This window comes from Podarcis melisellensis (genome assembly GCF_964234715.1).
Source record: "Podarcis melisellensis genome assembly, chromosome: 10".
Classification (NCBI taxonomy): domain Eukaryota; kingdom Metazoa; phylum Chordata; class Lepidosauria; order Squamata; family Lacertidae; genus Podarcis; species Podarcis melisellensis.
The window spans coordinates 70,277,495-70,300,418 of NC_138542.1; the positions used below are offsets into that span (position 1 = coordinate 70,277,495).

General features: G+C 45.4%; 1 protein-coding gene and 1 long non-coding RNA gene across 7 annotated transcripts in view; both read left to right on the forward strand.

Annotated features, from left to right (window-relative positions):
* IL15RA (interleukin 15 receptor subunit alpha) overlaps positions 1 to 14,014 on the forward strand; it is a 36,997-nt gene extending 22,983 nt beyond the window's left edge. For 3 of the 5 annotated variants that reach the window (XM_081927359.1, XM_081927363.1, XM_081927362.1), the window contains 4 exons: positions 3,637 to 3,672; positions 5,912 to 5,966; positions 9,647 to 10,249; positions 12,913 to 14,014. In XM_081927359.1, the coding sequence (XP_081783485.1) occupies positions 3,637 to 3,672; positions 5,912 to 5,966; positions 9,647 to 9,818 (263 nt within the window). In that variant the 3' untranslated portion in view covers positions 9,819 to 10,249; positions 12,913 to 14,014. The remainder of the gene's footprint in view (positions 1 to 3,636; positions 3,673 to 5,911; positions 5,967 to 9,646; positions 10,250 to 12,912) is intronic. The other 2 variants (XM_081927360.1, XM_081927361.1) reach the window with 2 other exon arrangements.
* Positions 1 to 22,778, forward strand: part of LOC309378909 — a 106,111-nt gene extending 83,333 nt beyond the window's left edge. For both annotated transcript variants that reach the window (XR_014172280.1, XR_014172281.1), the window contains exon 2: positions 22,415 to 22,778. This is a non-coding gene — a long non-coding RNA (uncharacterized lncRNA). The remainder of the gene's footprint in view (positions 1 to 22,414) is intronic.
* Positions 22,779 to 22,924: the final 146 nt, after the last annotated feature.

The window sequence follows — 22,924 nt, forward strand, 5'->3', positions numbered from 1 at the left end:
TAATAATAATAATAATAAATTATATTAATTGCGGTTTAAAACCATAATTAAGTGTGGGGCAGGGAAGAAAGAAGTACACACATACTGTATTCCCTGCAGACCTCTGCTCCCCTCATTGCCACAGCTGCAGAAAAACCTCCACGGAAGGAGAGCTATTCGTTCCCCTGTCAAACGGCCCTTACTGTCAGAAAGTGATTCCAGATGTTCGGATCTCCTTTATTGCAATTTGAACCCATTGGTTCGGGTCCTACCCTCTGGTGTAGCAGAAAACAAGCCAGCTCCTTCTTCCAAGTGACGTCCCTTCAGATATTTGAAAATGGCTATCATAGCTCCTCTGAGTCTCCTCTTTTCCAGACCAGCACCCACACTCCCTCAACCATTCCTCATAAGGCCTAGTTTCCACACCCTTGATCATCCTGATCACCCTCCAACTTGTTAATACACTTCTTAAATTGTGGCACCCAGAACTGGACACAGTATTATTATTATTATTATTATTATTATTATTATTATTATTATTATTATTATTATTCCCTCGCCCAACTGTATTCCACATGTGGTCTGTCCAAGGCCAACTCCTTGAAAGATTCCATCAATGGTGTCTCCAAAAATTTTACACATCACTTGGGAAGACAGGCGAACTAATACCAGTGTTCTGGAAGAAGCAAAGATCACCAGTGCCAAAGCGATGATTCTTCAACATCAACTTTGTTGTGCGGATGCCTGATGATCGTCTTCCAAAGCAACTGCTCTATTCCGAACTTAAAAATGGAAAGCGTAATGCTGGTGGTCAACAAAAGAGGTTTAAAGACTATCTCAAGGCAAATCTTTAAAAATGTAGTGTACACACCGACAACTGGGAAACACTGGCCTGCGAGAGCTCCAGTTGGAGAACAGCCTTTACCAAAGGTGTCATGGGTTTTGAAGAGACTCGAACTCAGGACGCTAGGGAGAAACGTGCTAAGAGGAAGGCACGCTTGGCAAATCCACACCGTGATCAACTCCCTCCCGGGAACCAATGTCCCCACTGTGGAAGGGACGTGTGGATCCAGAATTGGTCTCCACAGCCACTTACGGCCTCATTGTTAAAACCGTGTTTATGGAAGACAATCTTACTCGGCTACGAGTGATTGCCAAAGGAGAAGACGACGACAGTGGTACTTCCCTTGATCGAGACACTATACTTCAGTTGAAACGGCCTAGAATAGTGTTTTTTTGCTGCTGCATCACACTGTTGAATCATGTTCAGCTTGTGGTCCGCTAAGACCTCTTGATTCTTTTCAGTCGCACTTCTGGCAAGCCAGGTGTGTCGTCCCCCCAATATCCTATATTTGTGCATCTGGTTATTCCTGCCCCAGTACAGAACCTGACATTTGTCCCTCAGTCCTGTATACCTGAAGGAGCGTCTCCACCTCCATCGTTCTACCCGGACACTGAGGTCCAGCATCGAGGCCCTTCTGGCGGTTCCCTCACTACGAGAAGCCATGTTCCAGGGAACCAGGCAGAGGGCCTTATCGGTGGTGGCGCCCTCCCTGTGGAACACCGTCCCACCAGATGTCAAAGAGAAAAATAACTACCAAACTTTTAGAAGACATCTGAAGGCAGCCCTGTTTAGGGAAGCTTTTAATGTTTAATAGGTTATTGTATTTTAGTGTTCTGTTGGGAGCCGCCCAGAGTGGCTGGGGGGACCCAGCCAGATGGGGGGGTATAAATAATAAATTATTATTACAGTGGTGCCCCGCAAGACAAATGCCTCGCAAGACGGAAAACCCGCTAGACGAAAGGGTTTTCCGTTTTGGAGGTGCTTCGCAAAACGAATTTCCTATGGGCTTGCTTCGCAAGACGAAAATGTCTTGCGAGTTCCTGCAGGGTTTTTTCCTCCCCCCCCCCTTTTTCCCAAGCCGCTAAGCCGCTTATTAGCTGATCCGCTAAGCCGCTTATCAGCTGATCTGCTAAGCCGCTAATAGCGCTAAGCCGCTAATGGGCTTGCTTCGCAAGACGGAAAAACCGCAAGACGAAGAGACTCGCGGAACGGATTCTTTTCGTCTTGCGAATACCACTGTATTATAATTTTTATTATTTCAGTCATTTGGGTAGTTCGTTAGGTGGGGGCTGGGAGAGAACCATCCCTGGGACCACGAAGGGTTGTTACCCCTCAGTGCCGACAATCGTGAACTACAAGGACCGATGGTCTGAGAGTATAAGGCCGCCTGCTTCCTCTGTCCTTTCCAGAGAGCGTGCAGGATATCTGCATTCTGTCTCCTTCTCAGTAGCATGTCATGGTTGAAGGTCTGCTTGCAAACTTCCCTTTCCGGCATCTGATGGTTACTTTGAGAGCAGGATGCTAAAGACTGTTGGAAAAAAGATATATGTACAAATAAGGCTGTACTCAATGGATGAAAGGATATATGATGTCTGACATGACTGAGAATCGGAGAGCCAGAGACGGAGAACTTTAAAGCGTTAAAATCGAGATGTGGAAATATGTAGACAATGAGGAGAGGCAGGATTGAGATTTGGAGCTATGCTTCAAGTTCCAGACTATGGGAAGTCCCCAAAAATTAATAATTATAATTTGGATGATAATTTGGCCTTTTTTATTTTAATTGGATTATGATTTGATATGTTAATTGGATGTTTTTTAGTGGAAAACTAATATAAATGATTTAACAAAACAGGATGCTGAGTTAGATGAGCTTCTGGCCTGATCCAGCAGGGCTCTTGCATGCACTTATATATAAAAAACGGCAAAATCAGCCACACAGAGGTACACAGCTGTCTCCAGCGGTTGCCATGCAATCCTGCTAAGTTTCCTGTAAGCAAAGCATTTTTGTGGGGAGGGGGAAGGGAGCACACAATTATTTCAAACTCGTTTAGCATTTTTGCCCCTCCCTTTTGAACCCGTTCCATCTTCAGGCCCAGCAGAAGTCTGCAATATCTGCAGCTTGATCGTAAAAGGGTTCCTTCAGATGTCAGCCCCGTTCATTCCAGTGGGATTTAATTCCCAGTAAGGCGGATTTCTTTGAGAGGGGAGTTTGGGGTGTTAGCCTGGGACTGGGCTGAACCACTGCATACAGCAGGTGGAAGTTGTATGCAGGTAGGATTCTCTGGTAAAGCAACCCCAATCCCACACAAAGGCCTTTTTCATATGGAACATGCGCATATCTGAAGGAGCGTCTCCACCCCCATCGTTCTGCCCACACACTGAGGTCCAGCTCCGAGGGCCTTCTGGCGGTTCCCTCCCTGCGAGAAGCCAAGTTACAGGGAACCAGGCAGAGGGCCTTCTCGGTGGTGGCACCCGCCCTGTGGAACGCCCTCCCACCAGATGTCAAAGAAACAAACAACTACCAGACTTTTAGAAGACATCTGAAGGCAGCCCTGTTTAGGGAAGCTTTAGGGATCCTATTCAACTCAGTACATAACACCACCTAAACTCAGACCTGTTTCCCAACCTTAAGGGCTAGAAACTTAAAAGAATTTCAAACTGTTACACCAGTGTACCTACTTCTGTGTTCTTTTCACAAATCTTTGCACTTGCCAGAATTACAAAATACATTTAAGTGGGACTACAAGTATTTGCTAAAAGAAAGAACCAGGCATTTTTGCATGTAATGTTCTTTATTCTTCCTTTTTCAGGTTCCCTCCCCTTGAGGATCGGAGTATCTTGCCTAGGTGAGGAATAGTTCGGGGTTTGTGGATTGTTAGCAGTCATGTGACCATACAAGACGGATTTAAATTCTTAAATTAGAATTCTAGTCTTGTCTTCCTAGTTCAAACCAATAGAGGAGACTCAGGAACGCCCCCCTTACTCAAGGGGCTATAGGGTGGTCTCTTTTCTTATTTTTCTTATACATTTTGTGTTTTATATATATATATTCCCTTCCCTTCCTTCCCTCCCCTTTTTATGAAGATTACCCGCTCTGGGTATTCTCCACCGTGAATTCTCCCCTGGTCTCCTCGCTGGTCCAAATAGGACTAACTTAGCCAGCCAGCCCTGGTGATCATCTAATGTTTATTGAATGGATTTTCCCCCTTAATTGATTTTTGAATTCTGAATCTATTGTTATTCACGTTTTATACTGCATTTTATGCTGCTTTTTGTTGCATCAGTTAAGTGTTTTGAATTTGTTGTTAGCCGCCCTGAGCCCGGTTTTCTGAACCGGGAAGGACAGGGTATAAATAAAATATTATTATTATTATTATTATTATTATTATTATTATTATTATTATTATTATTTAGTGAACCGCCCTGAGATCTACGAGTATAGGGCGGTATGCAGATTAAATGAATAGATCAATAAATACTATTCTGTCCCACCCAGATGGGCAGAGTATAAATAAAAGAAATTATTATTATTATTATTATTATTAGTGCTTTTCCTGGGGGTACGCAGGGGTACGCTTACCCTTAAACATTTTGTGAATCTAACGGGAGAAGAAACTAAAAAAAAATAGTTTTATCTAGCACAGTGAATCACCAGTTCTGTGGCTGCCCCTAATGGTGGCCTGTAAAATGGTGGTGTTCTTCGGTCAAAATGAGAGTACACCTAAACATTTTTTTTTAGAAAAAAAATCACTGTTTATGAACAACTTGGATTAAGAACGCTTCAAACCCAGATGTCGGTGTTTTGGTTTGTGAACTTTGCCTTGGAAGCAGAACATGTTCCACTTCCTGTTGAGTGTGTTCCATTTGTAAATTGAGTCCCCCACTCTACTATGGTCTACTATGGTTTAAGAACGCTTTGGTTTAAGAACGGACTTCCTGAATGGATTAAGTTAGTAAACCAAGGTAAAGGTAAAGGGACCCCTGACCATTAGGTCCAGTCGTGGATGACTCTGGGGTTGCGGTGCTCATCTTGCTCTATAGGCTGAGGGAGCCGGCGTACAGCTGTACAGTCATGTGGCCAGCAGGACTAAGCCGCTTCTGGTGAACCAGAGCAGCGCACAGAAACGTTGTTTACCTTCCCGCCGGAGTGGTACCTATTTATCTACTTGTACTTTGACGTGCTTTCGAACTGCTAGGTGGGCAGGAGCAGGGACCGAGCAACGGGAGCTCACTCCGTCGCGGGGATTCGAATCGCCGACCTTCTGATTGGCAAGTCCTAGGCTCTGTGGTTTAACCCACAGTGCCACCCGTGTCCCAAAAAACCATGGTACCACTGTATTATTATCATGGTGAAGTCTGTCTTCCATTCCCTTGACTCGTTGGTCTCTGCTTTCTTCCACTCCATGCTTCCATTGCCCCAAACCTATGCCCTAAATGCTTACTCCCCCCCCCCCACTTTCTGCACCTCAGAATTCCCCACAAACCCTGCATTAGGCATTTCTCAGAGTGACCTTGCACTTCCTCCCTAGAAGCTGCCTTAATTGTGAGCATTCCATGGCTGATCTTTGATCATCTCCTGAAAATTGGGACATTGTTGTTCCATGGCATTGCAGTAGCCGATAACTAGGGCCGGCTCAGAGACAAGCAAGCTGGGAGAAGTCCAAGGCTACTGAACCTAGGGCTTGCTGATCAGAAGGTCAGTGGTTCGATTCCCCGTGACGGGGTGAACTCCCGTTGCTCGGTCCCTGCTCCTGCCCACCTAGCAGTTCAAAAGCACGTCAAAGCGCAAGTAGATAAATAGGTACCACTCTGGTGGGAAGGTAATCGGTGTTTCCGTTCGCTGTTCTGGTTCGCCAGAAGCGGTTTAGTCCTGCTGGCCACATGACCCGGAAGCTGTACGCCGGCTCCCTCGGCCAATAAAGCGAGATGAGCGCCGCAACCCCAGAGTCAGCCACGACTGGACCTAATGGTCAGGGGTCCCTTTACCTTTACCTAGGGCCAGCTCAGAGACAAGCAAGCTGGGAAGAAGGCCAAGGCCTTTAGGTTATCATATGGCTAACTATTAACTTTGTTTTTCTTCTTTAGTTTTAGTGGTGCTCCTAGCAGGATGTCTTGCATTCTGGTACCATAGAAGATGGCGGTAAGTTCTTCGCGTGGCTCCTCCCCCTAGTGGTTGCAAGTGGAGGCGACCTTTGGCAAGGTCAAGTGGAGACATGGACATTTCATGGAATAATGGAATTGTGGAGTTGGAAAGGACCACAAGGGTCATTCAATCTAACCCCCTGCAATGCAGGAATCTTTTGCCCAATGTAGGATTCGAACTCGTAACCCTGAGATTAAGAGACACACGCTCCACCGACTGAGCAATCCCTGGGCCTAGAACCCTTGGGCAGTCCTGCAGCCTTATTGGGGTTCACCGATTGGGTCTGTGTTGCTCCTGGGAGGGAGGAAGTCAAATGACACCAAGGTTGATTAAAAGAAAGAGTTTATTCTGCTCTCCGGATAGCAGAAGGCACTTGCGTGGTCAGTCCACAGCAAGTCCAAAAAAATGAGAAATTTCATGCAGTGTATATATCCTCCAGGCACCCTCTCCCCCCTTCCCCAAGAATCCAACCACGTCAGCCTATACACGCAGGTTGACATCACAGATGTTCCTGTTCCGGTATTCTTAACCATAAAAGGATATTCCTTCCAGTACTTCTGACCATAAAAGGGTATTCCTGTTCCTACTCTCATCTTGGAGCAAGAGGTCACCAACTCCAAGAACAGACTCTGGAGCTGTTCCTGGACTAGGTCTGTGCGTCAGGATGTCAGATAAGACCTAGACATGTCATCCCTAATCTACTGGAACAGCCAAGGTCATCCCTTGCCGTGACTGATAAAGGAGAGAGTTTGTTTATACAGCTGTGTTCTTGTTATGCATCAAAAGCTCAAGTTGATGCATTTTAGAAATGCTCTCTTGGAGAAAGAAGAAAAGGGGGGTTTTGAGTAAGTTTTAAACTGACTGCACAGAAACCCATTCCGATGCAGGAATTGCAAGCTGCCCGATGAAGTGCAAAGCAATTCGTAGGAACTTAGGAAGCAGCCTTCTGCAGAGTCAGACCATTGGCTGACAGCAGCTCTCTGGGGCTTTAGGCAACATTTGCTAAGGGGAGATGTGGGACCTAAACCTTCTGCATGCAAGTCAGGATCCTGCCACTGAGTGTTGTTGTTGTTGTTTAGTTGTTTAGTCGTGTCCGACTCTTCATGACCCCCTGGACTAGAGCACGCCACGCATTCCTGTCTTCCACTGCCTCCCGCAGTTTGGTCAAACTCATGCTGGTAGCTTCAAGAACACTGTCCCACCATCTCGTCCTCTGTCGTCCCCTTCTCCTTGCACCCTCCATCTTCCCCAACATCAGGGTCTTTTCCAGGGAGTCTTCTCTTCTGATGAGGTGGCCAAAGTCTTGGAGCCTCAGCTTCAGGATCTGTCCTTCCAGTGAGCATTCAGGGCTGATTTCCTTCAGAATGGATCAGTTTGGTCTTCTTGCAGTCCAGGGGACTCTCAAGAGTCTCCTCCAGCACCAGAATTCAAAAGCATCCATTCTTCAGCGATCAGCCTTCTTTATGGTCCAGCTCTCACTGAGTAGCGCCTCTTAAACTCCTCCTTCACTTCGTCCAGAGAAATCTGTTTTGATTTTGACTTGATAGTTGCATTCCACTTTTCTAACAACAGTGCTGAGCACAACGGATAGAATCCTAAAATCGTAGAGTTGGAAGAGACCCCGTGGATCATCTACTCTAACCTCCTGCAATGCAGGAATCTCAGCTAAAGCATCCATGGCAGATTATCTCCCACTTAGACTACTGCAATGCGCTCTACGTGGGGCCACCTTTGAAGGTGACTCGGAAACTGCAATTAATACAGAATGCGGCAGCTAGACTGGTGACTGGGGGCGGCCGCTGAGACCACATAACACCGGTCCTGAAAGACCCACATTGGCTCCCAGTACGTTTCCAAGCACAATTCAAAGTGTTTGTGCTGACCTTGAAAGCCCTAAACGGCCTCGGTCCAGTATACTTGAAGGAGCGTCTCCACCCCCATCGTTCAGCCCGGACACTGAGATCCAGCGCCGAGGGCCTTCTGGCAGTTCCCTCCCTGCAAGAAGTGAGGTTACAGGGAACCAGGCAGAGGGCCTTCTCGGTGGTGGCGCCTGCCCTGTGGAACGCCCTCCCAGCAGATGTCAAGGCAATAAACAACTATTTTACTTTTAAAAGACAACTGAAGGCAGCCCTGTTTAGGGAGGTTTTTAATGTCTGATGCTGTATTGTTTTTAATATTCAGTGGAAGCCGCCCAGAGTGGCTGGGGAAACCCAGCCAGATGGGCGGTTAGAAATAATAATAATAATAATAATAATAATAATAATAATAATAATAATAACCATCCAACCTCTGTTTAAAAACCCCCAAGGGAGCAGAGTCCACAACCTCCCGAGGGAATCTATTCTAATGTCACACAGCTCTTCTGTCAGAAAGCTCTTCCTGATGTTGAGTCAAAATCTCCTTTCTTGTAGCTAGTATTGGCATCTAAGACGACTGATTTCTTATCTGTAATAGATAGTGGAAGAAGTAGAGTGTGGAAATATGCATGGAGGAAAGGGAGTGAATTAGAAGCTCAGTAGTACAGTGGTTAGGGACGTGGGTGGCGCTGTGGGTTAAACCACAGAGCCTAGGGCTTGCCGATCAGAAGGTCGGCGGTTCGAATCCCCGTGACGGGGTGAGCTCCCATTGCTCGGTCCCCACTCCTGCCAACCTAGCAGTTCAAAAGCACATCAAAGTGCAAGTAGATAAATAGGTACCACTCTGGCGGGAAGGTAAACGGTGTTTCCATGCGCTGCTCTGGTTCTCCAGAAGCAGCTTAGTCCTGCTGGCCACATGACCTGGAAGCTGTATGCCGGCTCCCTCGGCCAATAAAGCGAGATGAGCTCCACAACCCCAGAGTCGGTCACAACGGGACCTAACGGTCAGGGTTCCTTTACCTTTATCTTTAGTACAGTGGTTATCGAGTGTCGGATTGGGACCTGGAAGACCAGGGTTCAAGTCTCCACTTAGCTACGGAGCACACTGCAACAAGCACCATCTTTCAGCCTAACTTGCCTCACGGAGTTGTTGTGCGGTTTGGTTGAGGAAGGTTCGAACCTTGTGTCGCATGTTGAACTCCTAGGAGAAAAAAGGATGAATGTAAATGCAATGAATAATAATAAATAAATAATTTACTACTCATACCCCGCCAATCTGACTGAGTTTCTCCAGCCACTCTGGGCGGCTTCCAACAGGAGATTTGTTGTTTAGTTGTTTAGTTGTGTCCGACTCTTCGTGACCCCATGGACAAGAGCCCGCCAGCCTCTGGAGATTGAAAATAAATAAATACAGGAGGTTAAAAATAAATAAATAGGCCTTTGGTTTTTGCATTAGAAATACATGGTTTTTTAAATTGCAGTCTCTACCCCTTTGAGGCCTATGGCGGATTTCCTCGGGGGTTTGAGTAATAACAACAACAATAACAACAACAACTTATTATTTATACCCCAGCTACTCTGGGTGGCTCCCAACAGAATATTAAAAACACAGTAAAACATCAAACATTAAAAATCTTCCTAAACAGGGCTTCCTTCAGATGTCTTCTAAAAGTCAGATAGTTGTTTCTTTCCTTGACATCTGATAGGAGGGCAGGCGCCACCACCGAGAAGGCCCTCCGCCTGGTTCCCTAATAGCCCCCAAGTTTTGCATCTGTCCTCATTCCTGTTTTGTTTCTCCCCCCCCCCCCCCCCATTCTGCAGCTCTGTTCAGGGACAGGCGGATATTCCACTGGAAGAGCAAATCCCCATGTCTGCCGAGAGGTCAGAACCAGGAGACCAGGCGCCCCCGGCAGCCGGCAGCCCCGATGACCTGAGACCCACCGACGAAGGGGTTCGGATGTTGCCGCCTCACTGTTCTCCCTCCAGCGGCTGAGCCCAAAACCAAGCCGCCCTAAGAACTTGGAGAGGGGGAAGCAGTCTTGGGAGACTGGCAGACTCAGGGAGAAGCAAGTTTCGAAATCCCTGGTGCATGTAGTTGGACTAGGGATGGAGCCACTCCCTCGTTGCGAAGCGTTTCCTAGGAATTCATCCCTAGGAATTCTGCTGCGGCTAGGTGCCGACATTTTATGTACCCAGGTTGCAAACAAAGTGGATGTGTCCGTACAAGGACTGCAACCTGTCCCGGTCTGTCTCCCAGAGCTTGCCAGAGGCGGAGAGAGAGAGAGAAAAGGAAAACTAAGAAGTTGGAAAAACTGGAGAACAACGTCCCCCGATGATCAGAAGATTCAAAGGAGGCTGAGGAGGAGGAACTGAAGATGGATGGACGCTTCACCTGGATCCCACTGGGGGCTCTGAGAAAGAAAGGTGAGCTGAAATATAACACTTCCCCATGTTTTATTTGGCTGCTGTTAGAGGTGGCGGAGAAATTTGATTCCGTTCATATGAATTCAAAGCGAATCTCTCAAACCCGCCCTGTGAGTTTGATTGAGCCCCTTACAAATGGAATCAAATTAAAGTTCAAAAGTTTTGGTTTTGAAAGGTTTTCCGTTGGAGAAGAGGGACTTTGGTAATTCGCAGGTATAGTTCCATCTGTTAACGGCAAATTCTGGTGGCGAAAGCGAAGTGGGTTTGCTGCCATTATACAATAAACCCTTTGCAGAAAACAATCACGCTTCCCCCCCCACCCAGTGAAGGGTTTAATAGGGGAAATACACGAGGCTCAATGTCACATATCGCCCCTGGCTACAAACAGTTCAGAATGAATACACTATAAATCCCGGGCATCGTCTAACCTCTCCGCAAACTTTGTGCAAACCAACAGTAATAAGAGCCCAGCTAACAGGTGTCTGGGTTTGACCTTTCAGATCCTGCGAGACTAAAATATTTTCCTATGGATTGCTGGTCATTGCCACCTGTTTTGTATTCATTCATTCTTTTCCACAGAGACTTATCCCTCTGTCCCATGGAGCTAGACTGGTGACTGGCGAGACCATATAACAGCAGTCCCGAGAGACCTACATTGGCTCCCAGTATGTTTCCAAGCACAATTCAAAGTCTTGGTGCTGACCTTTAAAGCCCTAAACAGCCTTGGCAACCCCCATCATTCAGCCCAGACACTGAGGTCCAGCGCTGAGCGCCTTCTGGCTGTTCTCTCACTGCGAGAAGTGAGGTTACAGAAAACCAGGCAGAGGGCCTTCTCGGTAGTGGCGCCCGCACTGTGGAATGCCCTCGCATTAGATGTCAAGGAAATAAACAACTATCTGACTTTTAGAAGACTTCTGAAGGCAGCCCTGCTTAGGGAAGCTTTCAATGTTTGATGTTTTATCGCTTGATGATGTTGAAGATTTATTCTGTTGGGAGCCACCCAGAGTGGCTGGGGAAGCCCAGCCAGATGAGTGGGGTATAAATAAACAACAATAATACAGTGGTGCCCCGCAAGACGAACGCCTCGCAAGACGGAAAACCCGCTAGACGAAAGGGTTTTCCGTTTTGGAGGCACTTCGCAAAATGAATTTCCCTACGGGGTTGCTTCACAAGACGAAAAAATCTTACGAGTCCCCGCGGGTTTTTTCCGCTCCCCCCCTTTTCCTAAGCCGCTAAGCCACTTAACAGCTGATCCGCTGATAAGCCGCTTAACAGCTGATCGCTAGAAGCCGCTAGACCGCTGTAGCGCTAATCCGCTAAACTGTCAATGGGCTTGCTTCGCAAGACAAAAAAACAGCTAGACGAAGAGAATCGCAGAATGGATTCTTTTCATCTTGCGAGGCACCACTGTAATTAATTAGTGTTCTTAATGCTGTACACCACCCTCGTGGAATAATAATAATAATAACAATAACAACAATAATTATTCCTTTAAAGCCTTCTAAGCTGGTGGCCAGGCACTCCTGCTGCCATCGTACCAGTGTCCCAAATAATAAGAGGCCTGGACTTTGTGTGTTTTGAGAAGACACACACATACCCTCAGCCAAGGCCCTTGGGACACGCCTGGCACGGACATCTGCTCCTGCACATCTGTTCAACGTTCCGCCATCCATCATGTTGCGTAATTTTTCTAATATTTATCTATATCAAGGGCTTTTGGAGAGCTGCCTCCGGGGTGTTGCCTAAGTTTTCCCCACTTAACAAGTAATTAATCTGGAGGTTCCAGATGTTCACCCATGAGATTGTTCAGCAGTCACTGTCAGCTCTTCGGCTTGGGCAAAATGGAAAGTTTTAAGATGTAGACAGGCATCTGTCTAGGCTCAGGGTGAGGCCTCCTTAGAGGAGACCTTTGTATTTGTAGGAATGGATTTAGACACAAGGATAACCTACTGTGGTGCAGGGCAAAGCCTAAGTATGTCCAGGTAAAGGGACCCCTGACCATTAGGTCCCGTCGTGACCGACTCTGGGGTTGTGGCGCTCATCTCGCTTTATTGGCCGAGGGAGCCAGCGTACAGCTTCCGGGTCATGTGGCCAGCATGACTAAGCCACTTCTGGTGAACCAGAGCAGCTCACGGAAACACCGTTTACCTTCCCGCTGGAGCGGTACCTATTTATCTACTTGCACTTTTGTGCTTTCAAACTGCTAGGTTGGCAGGAGCAGGGACTGAGCAACGGGAGCTCACCCCGTCGCGGGGATTCGAACCACCAACCTTCTGATCGGCAAGCCCTAGGCTCTGTGGTTTAACCCACAGCGCCACCCACGTCCTTACAGTATGTCCAGAGTAAGGGCTAAACCAGGATTTGGAGAAACAGGTTGGTCTGCAATAGTGGATATAATGGAGAATACTCTAAAAGTCTGAGGGAATCTTTGTATGAGTTAATACTTCACCGTCCCTTTTTAGGCTGCCTTATCACTTTGTATTTTCGCCCTTCCCAGCCGTACGCTTTTACGGTTTAGATTTTATTGTTTGTTTCCTTTGTTTTTGTTATGGTTGCATCTTTTTGGGGGGTTAACAAATCAGCTTAAAGGGAACGGAAAGGCAGGAAAAATGGCAGCAGATTTCCTTGTGGCTAGCCTTGACGACCTCCGTTCCCTCTTTCAGGTAGGATGAGTGCGGCAGAGATGTCGAGGGAGAAAGGAACATTCCTCAGCTGGAAGAAAACGTTTGACGGCCCTGGGAAGACGTGGCTGGTCTCGGATTTGAAGCTGGCGAGGCAATGGATGAAGTCGAGGCGGCTGCGACATCTTGGGTCATTCCGGCTAAGGCTGCAATTGACATTGATGCCCCATTCCTTCTAAGGGGGCAGATTTTAAAGGGAATAGACGGGTCCGTAGAAGATGATGCTATCAGTGACTACTTTTCATGGCTGGTTGTACGCTTACCTCAAGGATCGGGGCAGCTCGCTTCCGAATACCAGATTCAGATATGGAGAGAGCACTGTTGTGCTCGCGTCCTGTTGTTTATGGGCTGCCCATAGGTGTCTAGTTGTTTAATGGGGTGCTAATTTAGGTACGTCATTCTTCTGGTCCAGTGGGGTTCTTCTCATGTTCTTCGTAAGGGTCAAGAAAGCCCAACGACCCAATGGGCACATACCCAAATGAGCCCTTTCCTTTGGGGGGCGCATAGAAGAAAGGGCGTCTTGAGGCCTTGCAGGGGGTGCTACTAGATGATCCTTGGGGGGTCCCCCTTCCAATATTATAGTTCTAAAACTGCTCCCCCTCCCATGCATCCAACACTTAGCCAGGAAACCTCATACTCTCAGTAAAACAAGTTGGTACAGTGGTAACTCTGGTTGCGAATGGGCCTTTGGAACGGATCCTGAAAGGAATGCATCCCGCATCTGCGCGTGTCGCAATTCGCTGCTTCTGCGCATGCGCGTGACGTCATTTTGCGCGTCTGTGCATGCGTGAGCAGCGAAACCCGGAAGTAACCCTTTCTGGTACTTCCGGGTCGCCGCGGGATGCAGCCTGAAAACGCTCGGCCTGAAGCAAACATAACATGAGGTGTGACTGTATTTAAAAGCGCCAAATGAGTTGCATTAAAGTGTATTTCATGGTTAAGAGAAGTAGATTGATACACAGCCATTAGGAGGAGAAGCCAAACTATTTCTCTGAGTGGGAGAAATAGTTGGTGGGGTCTCAATGTCTCTGTGAAAATCTTGTGGGTCCCCCCCCAAGAACTGCCAACCAATTAAAGACTTCTAAAACCATTGGACTGTCTAGCATTTAAAGTACTCATTTGTGTGTCTCTCATAGACCCTTTCTGAACATGGGGAGATGGGGCGTTCAGTTTCTGTAAAGTGTACCCAAAACCTACCTCTCTTCCAAAGCCACCTTTTAATAACTTTGCTTTCATCAAATTATATTTGAGATTGCGGGGTGTGGGGGCTCCTTCTCCAGCACCAAAACGACTTTACAAAACAAGTTCAAGACCCATCTGTATATTACTTTAAAAGTTGACGTGAATCAAGCAGTGTCCAGGGTCCTTTTAAAATGTGTTGTGGTGTGTGTTATTGGGTTGTTGTCATTTTTATTTTAATTATGTGTTTTGTGTTTTCGTATCATGATTTTATGTTGTAACTGCCCTGAGACCTGCGGGAATAGGGCAGTATACAAATTATTATTATTATTATTATTATTATTATTATTATTATTAATGCCCCTTTTGTTTGCTGGCAGCTCTTAAAACAGCCAGAAGGACAGAGAAAGCAAAAGAGAAGCCACCTGTTCTTTTTAGAGAGAAGCTAATTGGAAAAATGGAATCAGGGCGGTTCACAACATAAAAATGCAAGATGGGGGAAAAAAACCCCACATGATACATTTGCAAGGAATTTGTGGGTCTGTTAACGGAGAAATCTGAGGTCTCCCTTGGACAAAAAACAAGGACACCAGCCAGGAATACCAGAGCAAAACAGCAGCCAGTAGGTTTGGTCTTTATTGAAGACTGTGTGATAGGACTCCCACCTGCCACCAGGTGGAACAAGATGGAAGCCCCGAACAAAAGAGAATCCAAGTTTTTATTAGCTGCTAATACCCATGTTACACCCCCCCCAAAATACATCACTAATACATCACGGTTACATCATGAAAAGGGAGGTCTGGTGGCAGTAATCTGAGCATCCTGGACCCTGCCCCATGGTCCCCCTTGCCCTCCACCAAACACCCATCAAGTGTAACAAAAGAGATATTTACATTTCCCTATTTCCCAGCCAAGTTAATCACACCCTTTTGTCTTCATCGGGGTTTGTTATTTCCGGAATGGCTACCTGTCTGGCACTCAGGTATCAGGATCCCAGGGATTATCACTCAGGCAGAGGGGCTGCTGAGGAGCTGAACTCACATGTCTATATGAATTTCTGAAGTTTTCCAGTGAGCCAGTACATAGAGACATTTATCAGTGAATTCTTACATTTGGTATCGTGCAGCAGAGGCCCTTTGAATAGATAGGAAGAAACCATGACGAAGTGTTTTGTGGGGACAAATCACAAAAGTCACAAAAGCGATTGTGCTGATTTTGGTAGTGGGCTGCATGTGCAGGATATCTGCTGGAGGGACACCCCCCCTCCAACCTACACATAAATCCCTGCAACAGGTCCAATGCGTGTTTCTCGTTGCAACTGAATTTGGCGGTGGGTGGGCAGGGAATAGCAAAAAAAAAAGAGCGTAGCCTTAACGCAGACTGTTTTCCCAGAGGACGCAAGGTATGCACAGCTGTCAGGAAAGATTAAAAAAACAGTTGTAGTCTCACCAGCAGCTGCCCTTTGCCCTCGAGGGCAGAGCTCTTGAGTCTCTATGAGCTTTGTGGCATCTGAGTGAGGTACAGGGAGGGAAAGCTTTTGCCGACAAGCTCAGGAACGGAATAAACTTTGCCTCCTGCACTGTGGAAGCAAGGTCTGATCTGCAGCCTAAGAGCAGAGAGTGTTTGCAGGTAAACCTTAGGCCCTGCAGCAAATCCTTTCTCATGCCTGGAGCAGAGAACAGAAGAGCATGCATAGCAGGTACTGTGCTGAGCAGCAGCAAATAATTACCGTATTTTGCACTCCATTAAGACACACTTTTTTCTTCCTAAAAATTAAGGGGAAGTTGTTAAGTTGTGGGTGAACATATCAGACGACACAGTGATTCTTCAAACAGCTCTTGTTTATTCACAAGCCAGAACAGAACTGAACTGAAGGGTTCAGCCAGCCTGCTTATATAGAACTCCACTACAATGCAACAGTAACCATTTTCTGAAACTATCCAATCACTGAACGTCACTTTCAATCCCTTATTTGCATATGCGGACCTGAGTGAAAACTATCTACAGTATCCCGCTGCTGGCCCAGGGTGAGAACTTCAGTACATAACAGAAATGTCTGTGCGTCTTATGGAGCGAATGTGTGGTCCCTGGAGCCGAATTGCCCAGGGGAGAAAAGCAGATCATGCTTTTTTTTTTTTTTTTTGAAAGAGGGAAGGGGGTATTGAAGGGAAGCAGCTGATTGGCAAGCGATCAGGAGGGAGATAAGGGACGCTAGCAATAAAGGAGGCTGCCTGGGAGGGTGGAGGTAAAAGCCCATGGATCCTCAGGATTTTTACATTGGGTCACCCCAAATTCACCATCATCAGATCACATAGCATGTCCATGGCTACAGTCTGCACAAAAAAAATCACGCACCCGCTGTTGCCTGGGGCCACAATGGCGCAAAAATGTGGTTACAGAGTGCGGATCCACATGGATTCGATGATTCTATGAAAACCACCCCCTCTGAAGCTGCAATCAGCGCGAGGGGTGTCCAATTTAGATCTATAGCCCATTGTATTTATTGGGATTTGCAAAGAACAGGGCAAATAAAGCTACTTAGGTTTCCTGGACAAACAAGGCATTATGTTTAACGGGGCCAATATGACATTTAAATTCATGGTTTTGTACGTTCCTTTTCTTTACCAGACAAAAATCTACCCATCACCATGAAACGTATATTTTTCTTTCTTTTAATAATAATAATAAATTTTATTTATATCCCGCCCTGCCCAGCCGAGCAGAATTGGTAGGGAAATCAAGGACAGGCAAAGCACTTGCAGTTATTCACACAGGAAGTCAAAAATTATTGCTGGGAGCTGGCTGTTTTCAGCTCAACTTTGACTTTGGATTAATATTTATTTTCAGGCCGTTTTTGTCCTCATTCCTTGGCAGGTTGGAGCAACTCTTGCAACAGATTTAGGAGGTGCATGGGGAGAGCGGAGGGGATTTGCAAGTAAAAATCCTTGCCACCCTTGATGAGAATGAGGATGGATAGTCTAGCTCAGGGGTCAGCAAACTTTTTCAGCAGGGGGCCGGTCCACTGTCCATCATACCTTGTGGGGGCCGGACTATATTTTGGGAGAGAAAAAATGAACGAATTCCTATGCCCCACAAATTGTCGGAAATCAAGCCCATATCAGGAGAAACTGGCAACAATCCCAGGCACCCGGCTTGATTCCCTGTTGACCTCCCTGGCTGCATTCCCCAGCAAGATCCAGGCTAGGCCGCGATAGGCGATTCTTCTCAAACGCGAGAAGAACACCCCCCCCCCTTTCCTGCCCCCCCTGGCAGGGGAAAGAGATAGACAGAAATGTATTTACATGCCTTTATTTCTGTCTTTGCAGCATTACAAAAAACATGACTGCTCTCTTCAAACTCCAGCAGTCTAGTAGCAAACACTTCCTGCACTTCCTGGACAGGAACAAACGGAAGAGCTCATATTACACTCTGAGCTAATTCTGGTGCTTCACACTGTGAATTGACTGTCCTTCTGTTTCCCACGGGCAGTCCCAACATTCCCATTATGTTTTGCTTTCAAGCTAGCAGTTTGCAGCTGCATTGCTTCTATATCGTAACACAAATAACCCAGAGATGCATTTTAAATAAAAGGACATATTCTACTCATGAAAAAACACACGGATTCCCAGACTGTCTGGCGGCCGGATTGAGAAGGGGAATGGGCCGGATCCGGCCCCCGGGCCTTAGTTTACATACCCATGGTCTAGAATTTAAGAGGTGGAATAATGCAAGGAGAAGGAGGAACTTGCACACCCCCAAATAAGTAAACTGAACCAGCTTTCCTGCATAGATTTTGCTGTTGAAGGCTGCACATTTCCTGAGAAATTACTCCTGCTGAAAATATTGTGGCTCAGATATTCTGCCAGAGAGCCAGTATTATCCTCAACAACCCTGTGAGGGATGCTAACTGAAAGTGACTGGCGCAGGCGTTGTGCCAGAATAAAATGGGCCACCACAATGGGACTCAGGAGATCATTGCTGAGCTTCTTTTTATTTTATTATTAATTTTCTTAAATATTACAAGAAGATAAATAAAAAAAGAAAAATCAAAACAGAATTCATACATATCAATATAAACATGATTATCTGCATATTTACCAATTGAAGAAAAAAAGAAAAGAAAAGAAAAGAAGGGGGGAAAGCCAAAAAGGAATACTTTTCGTAAACAATAATATCAAATTTATACTTTAAACATTACCATATAAAAATCCTAGTTAAAATATTATAAAAGACTTCCACCGCATTCACCGCACGTCACCTTTACATCTGTTCTTCAGTCACTTCCTTTCCTTAAGTTCTTTCACAATCCATTAAATCTTTATATTCTTTATATTCTTCACAAGGTTAGCCTAAGCACAACCAAATTTTCGTATTTGAGCCCTGTTTGTGTAAATATTCATTTAAACAACCCCATTGTTTCTGTACCATAGTTTTGGGTTCGTGCCTTATTAAATCCGTCAATTAACTCCAGATACTCACATAGTTTACTCAGCCATTCTCTTTTTGTTGGAATATTATTTCCTTTCCAATAGCTGGCTACCAATATTCTTGCTGCTGCTGTTGCCTATAGAAACATTGCTCAGCTTCTTGGCTTTTCCCCACATCAGCCATCAGCTGTGCTGCCACCTCGTGGCGACAGAAGACTCGTTCCACACATGCAGCCGTTTAAATAAAATGCACAAGGATGGTAATTTTGGAACAGAGATGGAGAAATTCTGCAGCCCCCCCCCCCCAGATGGTGTTGGTGTCCAAATCCCAGCATGGGGTGATCAGAGGTGCACTAAAGGGCTTGCTGAGCATGATGCAAGGTGTTGTAAACAAAAAATTGCCCTTTTCCCTTATGGGGTATCCAAGAGCCCATATAGAGTCCTTCTATTGGTAGGAGAAAATAAGAGGACAACCAGAGAATATTGAGAAGCAAAGCAGCTAGTAAGCTGGATCTTTATTGATCTGTTGCAACAGGGTGCTCCCCTCACACGCAGGAGAGAGGAGGAACCCAGAACAACGGCATGCAAGGCCTTATATGGACTTTTGAAATTGCCACCCTGTAGATCAAGACCACCCCCAGAAACATACATCCATCCATCACAGAAGGGGTGTAACCTAAGACCATCCCTCAGATACATCACACCTACATCACAGAAAAGGCGGTCTAAAACAGAAATTTGAATGTTGTTTTTCTCCTGTTGTTGTTTATCTCCTGTCTGGCAGGTTACCCGATTGGATACCCTGCTTACTAGATTGGATTGCCTGGGGAGCCTGGCCAGTCTTTTGTAATGATAAATACTTAGTTCCTGGGCCAGGTCACAGGCTCACACCCTATTCATACACAGACATACCCTTAAAACAGGATTTGTGAAGGAAAAGACAATGGGGAGGCTTTTCCATTTTCCTTTGACCTTGCAAACATTTGGTCAGTTTGGGAATCAAAATGGTTTCAGTTCGGCATTCCTGTGCTGATCTATGTACGTGCTTGGTTGGTACACTTATGAACATATAACATATATGTAAGACCTCAAAATTCCCATCACAAAGGGGGAAAACTCAATAGCAGGTCGAAACAATTATACAATAGTATAGAAAGGAACTTCTGCAAACCAGCAACACGATCCTCTACATGTCTACTCATAACTTGGGAACACAGGTGAACTAATATCAGTGTACTGGAAGAAGCAAAGATCACCAGTGTTGAAGCAATGATTCTTCAACATCAACTTCGTTGGACTGGTCATGTGGTACAGATGCCTGATGATCGTCTTCCAAAGCAACTACTCTATTCCGAACTTAAAAATGGAAGGCGTAGAGGTTCAAAGACTCTCTCAAGGCAAATCTTTAAAAAAGTAGTTTAAACACTGACAACTGGGAAACACTGGCCTGCGAGTGCTCCAGTTGGAGAACAGCCTTTACCAAAAGTGTCATGGGCTTTGAAGACACTCAAACTCAGGACGCAAGGGGGAAACGTGCTAAGAGGAAGGCACGCTTGGCAAACCCTCACCGTGATCAACTCCCACCTGGAAACCTGTATCTTCACTGTGGAAGGACATGTGGATCCAGAATTGGCCTCCAAGGTCACTTACGGACTCATTGTTAAAACCCTGTTTATGGAAGACAAACTTACTCGGCTACAAGGAATTGCCAAAGAAGAGACTTGTAAGTAAACCCCACAAAGTCCAATGGGTGTTACTACCAGCTACGTTAGGAATATAATTTCCTCAAAGCAAGAACCTCTCTCCTCTTCCCTTTATTTATATCCTGCCCTTTATCCAAAGAGTGGCTTACAATTTTTTTTTATGACATTCCCTTGTGCTCGGACTCCCCATCTAAGCCTAAATATTTAAATGCCAGGTTACCCAAATAAAGCCCTGCAACTCTGCAACATACAAATCCCACAATATTGGTAAACCACAATACAAAATAAACAATGAGCCACTTGGGATACTCTTGACAATCCAGAGGGATTAAAAACAATCGGCTCTTTTCCATTTTATATAAACTTTACTTTCCACAAGGGAGCAGGGAAGCGTCTCGCTTAGATGTCTGACATTCACACACCCAACTGCATAATGGATTTCTGTGGCATGGAAACAAATCTTGTCTCTCTAAGATATACTCCAGTCTGCTGATTCCTTATTAATATTATTTGTTAATTCAATATGCCAAAGGGCTTTGTTCATACAAAAGATTTGTCGGCAGCGTTATAAACCAAACTTGTTTATTGCAAAATTCAGGTATTGCAAAATTTGGCCATAGAACAAACATAGATTACAAACTTTATTTTCATTTATTTTTTTAACAATGCTTTAATTGTATCTCAAGAGGAAGAAATACCTGCACACAGGAAAAACACAGAAGACGGAGAGCAAAAGAGCTAAGGCTATAGGCATGTATCAGATATTCTTACCAATATGTGCAAAATTGCAGTCTGGACTGGATGAGTTCAGACTTCAAGGGGGGGCAGCTCAACCTGGCTGAACATTCCCTTGCAGATAGAAAGCTAGCGTGCCAGGGGAAATCTGAAGGTATCTGAAGACGTGTGCATGCACACGAAAGCTCATACCAATAACAAACTTAGTTGGTCTCTAAGGTGCTGAGGGGAGGCGGGTGGCGCCGTGGGTTAAACCACAGAGCTTAGGGCTTGCTGATCAGAAGGTCGGTGGTTCGAATCCCCACAACGGAGTGAGCTCCTGTTGCTCAGTCCCTGCTCCTGCTAACCTAGCAGTCTGAAAGCATGTCAAAGTGCAAGTAGATCAATAGGTACCACTCTGGCGGGAAGGTAAACAACGTTTCCGTGCACTGCTCTGGTTCGCCAGAAGCGGCTTAGTCATGCTGGCCACATGACCCAGAAAAACTGTCTGCGGACAAATGCTGGCTCCCTTGGCCTGTAAAGCGAGATGAGCACCGCAACCCCAGAGTTGTCCACAACTGGACCTAATGGTCAGGAGTCCCTTTACCTTTACCTAAGGTGCTACTGGAAGGATTTTTTTGATATATATTTTTTTGATGCCAGGGGAAAGTGCGAGCCTCTCTCAAGGTGCCTAATTCTGCATGTGGAAAGACTCTGTTTTATTTGGGATGTCATGTGATCACTGTGAGCCTCTGCCCACATTTTGAAGCCCAGTGTAGCCCAGACACAGGTTGACCACCCCAGTAAGAACAAGCTCTCTGCAAAATGGTCCACCTCCTCAAATCTCCTCCTGCTGCTGCTACAGGCGATTGCAGAGACAAAGCAGAACAGCAGCCGCACAGATAGTCCTTCAAACAAAAAAAAGATAGCAACCAAAATCAGTTTAGGGGGTGGAAATGTAGGTTGGGTGGAATACAGATATATTTCTTTGGGGTTATTATTTTTTAAAAAGAAGTCCCTGCAGACCACATGTTCACATTTAAATAGGAAGGAGGGTTTGAAAAAAACACACACACCCAATTTTTATCACTGCTCCTCCTGAGCCTTCAAGCCCTACTATTAAGTGTGAGGAATGATCCAATGAGCCCGTTTACTCGTAAGTATGCCCCATGGAGTTCAAATGAGGCTTGCTGCCCAGTTAAGTTTGTGGGTCTGTATGCCACAACACGTGCGAGAATATTACAAGCGAAGAATGGGAAGAAACAAGATTTACCAACTATCAAAGAATGGCAGATGATGGACTAAATGGAACTTGCCGAACCGACCAGGAGACTCCAAGAGCAGAGAGAAGAAGAAGTGGAAGAAGATTGGAAGAAGTTTAAAGAATATTTGAAAAAATATGTTAATATTTCAATTTAGAATAGCTTTGGAAGTGGATATAGGCTGTAGGGTTAGAAGTAGAAGATAGTGTATTTTAAAATAGTATTATTTGTAAGTGATAAAATGTGAAGATTTTTAATGGTAAAATGTGATAAAAAAGGTTAAAAATTATGATATATGTAAACTGCTAAAGACGAGGTAAAATGAAAATCAGATGGGGGGACTTGGGGAAGCCCACCTAACAATGTTTAGAAAAAATAAGGATAAGACAAGAATTTGTTTGTATTGTTTGTTTTTCTGTCTGTGTTTATTTGTGTTATAAAATGAATTTTAAAAAAAGTTTGTGGGTCAGGACTGCAACCTTCCATGTTATTTATTCACATGCCGTTACATGTATTGGCACTTTCAAAAAGTATTCCCAAGGTGGCTTTGCGAAAGGGATAAAAATGGCTTCCAGGTGGAAAATCAAAATTGGAAACAGAATTGTTATAATCCAATACTAAAAATTTGTCAAAAATGTATAACTTGCTGTTGAAATGGAATACGCAGGATGAAACAGTGAAATCAGCTATGATTAAGTGGGCACAAGAC